Below are 3,637 nucleotides of genomic sequence, written 5' to 3'. Positions count from 1 at the left end.
ATGTCTTGTAGCATCGGGATAATAGTTGCTAAACTTAAGATTATCTTAACATTAGTTAGACTTGAATATAGGGGCATATGCACCGAGTTGTGGTGCCAAAAAGGTGACAAGCCTTTTTTTTTTCATTTTTCAATAGTGCGCACACGCTATTGTGTGTACGCACTATAGCGCATACGCACTATGGTTCGGGTTACCCAAACCATAGTGCGTATGCACAATAGCGTGTACGCGCTATTAAAAAGTAAATTTTTTTATAAATGATGGGCTACACACCCATGGCCCATCATATTAACAGTGATTTTTACTGTTTATAAGGGCAGCACGCACGCGAGTTGGAAAACAAATCATTTTCAACATCCCTTGCCAATATGCCTCCTTGCCGACAAAATCCAAGATCACCAGCACGCCGACGCCGATGCCGTATGTAATCTAAACTTGACTTTGCATTATTTTATATGTTTTTCATATTGTTTTATAGGGTTTTTACAATTTTTATTTAGATTTGTTTATTCATTTGGATTTCAATTGATTCTTTATCAGGAAATGTCCATAATCAACCGGCAAATCCACAAAACCCTCAAGAACCTGAAGAACCTCAAAACCAAAATCCACAAAACCCTCCTGAAGAACAACAAATTCCACAACCCGAACCAATTCCAAGACCTCCACTAGGCACACAAGAAAATATATTAAATGAAATTGAGATAGGCAAAATTGAATTAGAAGGACTCATTGGTCGGTTGAAACAAGCTGGACAAACCAATCCAATGAGGGCTCAATTGGCATCATCCCTCAAATCCATTAAGACCCAGATAGCCTCAGTTACTGGTCAGTTAGATGTTTGGCGGGTTAAGAGGGAAGAACAAAAAAGATTTTATGCAAATAAATTGTCATATGAAAATGTTAAAAAAAAAGAAATACCAAAAGGTTCAATATGTGCATTATTTAGAAAACCCAGTGAGCAAAATACTGTTAGAGAGGGTACTAAACGGTTCCCCATCCATTGGTGTATACATGATGCTATGAGAAATCATTTTTGGGATAGATGGTGGATGGTTTTTGATGCCCCTCCTTGCAACAATCACAAGGTCCCAATGTATTTTTTGAAGAAATTGTATTGTGAGTTTGTCCTTGGGGAGATCCCCAATTATTTTGATCTATTAGACTCCCAGGGTAGAGGTGGGGGGTCATCATTTGAGAGGCCGGGAGCACGTCATGACCCTAATGTAGTTAGGGCACCTGTGGTCAAGCCACAGCGTGAGCATGTGACTATTCCTTCAGTTGTGAAGGAACATGTAGAGGCCAACACTCTAGGGACCATTAATGCTTTGACGCAGACCCTCATCCATTCCACGGGCCCATTAGTTGAGGGGGAGCCTTCTGTGCATCGTGGTCACATGTGCACTTCATGCGGATCCCTATGCACATTTGGCACTCATGCTGGAGATGCTGCGGATGATGGGCTCGTCACTGATCAGTTCTTGAACGAAACATTTGGCATTGACACACAGGTAAATTACAATTATAATTTACTAATTTGATCACATTTCATATGTATAGTGAATGATTAATTAATTAGCATCTATTGACATTGTTCAAAATTCAGGGTCAAAGTGTTGCCGAGCCTAGCAGCGATGCTCCGGCCCCATTTTTTGTCCCCTCCACGAGTCCAGAGGTATGTATCGATTTAATCATTTAAATTAATACATATATTTATTAAGTTATCATATTAAGGATTGACAAAAAAAATTATGCATGTGCATCAGTTCTCCACAGGACCCTCAACCTTTAGTATGGACTCAGAGCATAGACATCGTACAAGCTTCGTACAGGTACAATTGTTTCATGTTAATTTAATTCATTTGATTATATTTGTTTCATGTTTCATGTTACATGTAACGTGTATTGTATGACATGCAGCTCATGACGTCGGACACACCTCCTCATCTCCGACAGTCTGTTGATCATGGAGTGGCCGCAGCTATGGCTAGCTCACAGCCATTGACTGAGGTATGAAAGAATTTTCTCCGTTTTAGTTGTTGTTTATAATAGTTAGTCTCAAAATTTCTAATGTTATTTATAAGTGATTATATTTATTGAATTGTTGTAGGGTCTCGTCACGCCTGATCGTCCACGAGCCTTCGAGGTGGACGTACAGAGTGACTATTTGATGGTGGTAAGAAAATAATTGATTTTGTGTGTACATATATTTGATTTCAACATATAATAAATACTGATTCATATCTACTTTGTTTGTATCAGCTCGAGTTGGAGAAGAGCCTCAACAAGAGGACGAGCGAGCGTGTCAGGAGGACCCTATCATCTCCACCATCTCCCTCGACACGACGACATAAGACGTCGAGAGATTTGTTTCCTTCCCCTCGTGGGAAGAAAAAGATATAGTTGATCTAGACATATATATATATATATATATATATATATATATATAGGCATCAGTGGACATATTCGATACACATTTGATGTATATGACATTTTATATTTGATGTATGACATTTATTTGATGTATGACATTATTCGACTTATGAAATTATTGGTTAATATATGATATGTTTGTTCATATGCGACATTATTTGTTATCATAATATATTATGTGTTTGTTAATGTACATGACATTATTGGTTATCATTTTATATTATATGTTTGTTCATGTATGTGATTAAATAAGATATGTTCGTGTATGACATTAAATTAGATATGTGCATGTATGACAGTAAATTAGATATGTTTATGTATGACATTAAATTCAATACCTAATATGTTCGAAACTTTGATAGAATATTGAGTAACAATAAAATTTATCACTGTTTAAGCATAAGTTAATCATTTGCAATATGTCATCGTCATATGATTTATGATCTTGTTCAAGCTTAAAGTTTTCCTTCTCTATCATTTGTTTATCAAGTTTAATTCAATACCTAACTAGTTTGAATTTTTGATACAATATTGATTAGAAATAAACTTTATCAGTCAAGATCGATTAGGACCTCCTGGCAATAAACTTTATCAGGCAATATTCGTGGACCTCCAGGCAATTGGTCACCTAAATGAGAACCTTGAGATTTATTAGGAACTCCATGAAAGAAATCAGTAGCTTGTGAAGCTCTCCATTTGTTAAGCTTCAATACATAACCACCATTCTTTATCATCAATTAAAAAATGTCAGAGATAGTAGAGAAAAGATGAATTATTTGCAAAAAAGTCATTTTAAATATCATAAATGTAACATAATCACTGATAGTTTTCTGTGTTTTCATACATTAATGATTGTAACATAATCACCAGTTAATTGGAATGCATTGTTATTATTCTATAGTAACTAGATTAAGGTAAAAATAAAAGTTTAATAAATAGTTGTTATTATTCTTACATTGTTGGAAACAGGGGCAGCGTGAAGGATCTCTGATATTTTCCAAAATGGTGTTCCCAAATGCACACAATGCCACCAAAGACTCCAAACTTGGATTTACCTTCACCAATTGTTTCCTCCACCTCTACACACCTTAAACAACTTCAACCAATATGTTTCTAAGGTTTCCAAACCCACAAATCTTCAGTAGATACAAAAAAAGAGGAAGAGGGATTCTTTTTTTAGTTTTGTAATAATGGTAGAGGGAAA

General features: G+C 35.8%; 1 protein-coding gene across 1 annotated transcript; it reads left to right on the top strand.

The window, feature by feature from the left end:
• The first annotated feature begins 279 nt into the window (after positions 1–279).
• LOC149577020 (uncharacterized) lies at positions 280–2,418 on the top strand. Its single transcript, XM_089824928.1, has 7 exons — positions 280–420; positions 541–1,511; positions 1,607–1,675; positions 1,767–1,832; positions 1,921–2,010; positions 2,111–2,176; positions 2,263–2,418. Exons 1-7 carry the CDS (start codon positions 369–371, stop codon positions 2,401–2,403), a joined length of 1,455 nt encoding a protein of 484 aa, XP_089681054.1. The 5' UTR covers positions 280–368; the 3' UTR covers positions 2,404–2,418.
• The last annotated feature ends 1,219 nt before the right edge of the window (positions 2,419–3,637 follow it).

Source organism: Cupressus sempervirens, chromosome 1 (genome assembly GCF_028749045.1).
Source record: "Cupressus sempervirens isolate cs-2001-9-10 chromosome 1, ASM2874904v1, whole genome shotgun sequence".
Classification (NCBI taxonomy): domain Eukaryota; kingdom Viridiplantae; phylum Streptophyta; class Pinopsida; order Cupressales; family Cupressaceae; genus Cupressus; species Cupressus sempervirens.
Note: the sequence above shows the minus strand (reverse complement) of the source record. Positions and strands in the feature narration are given on the sequence as shown.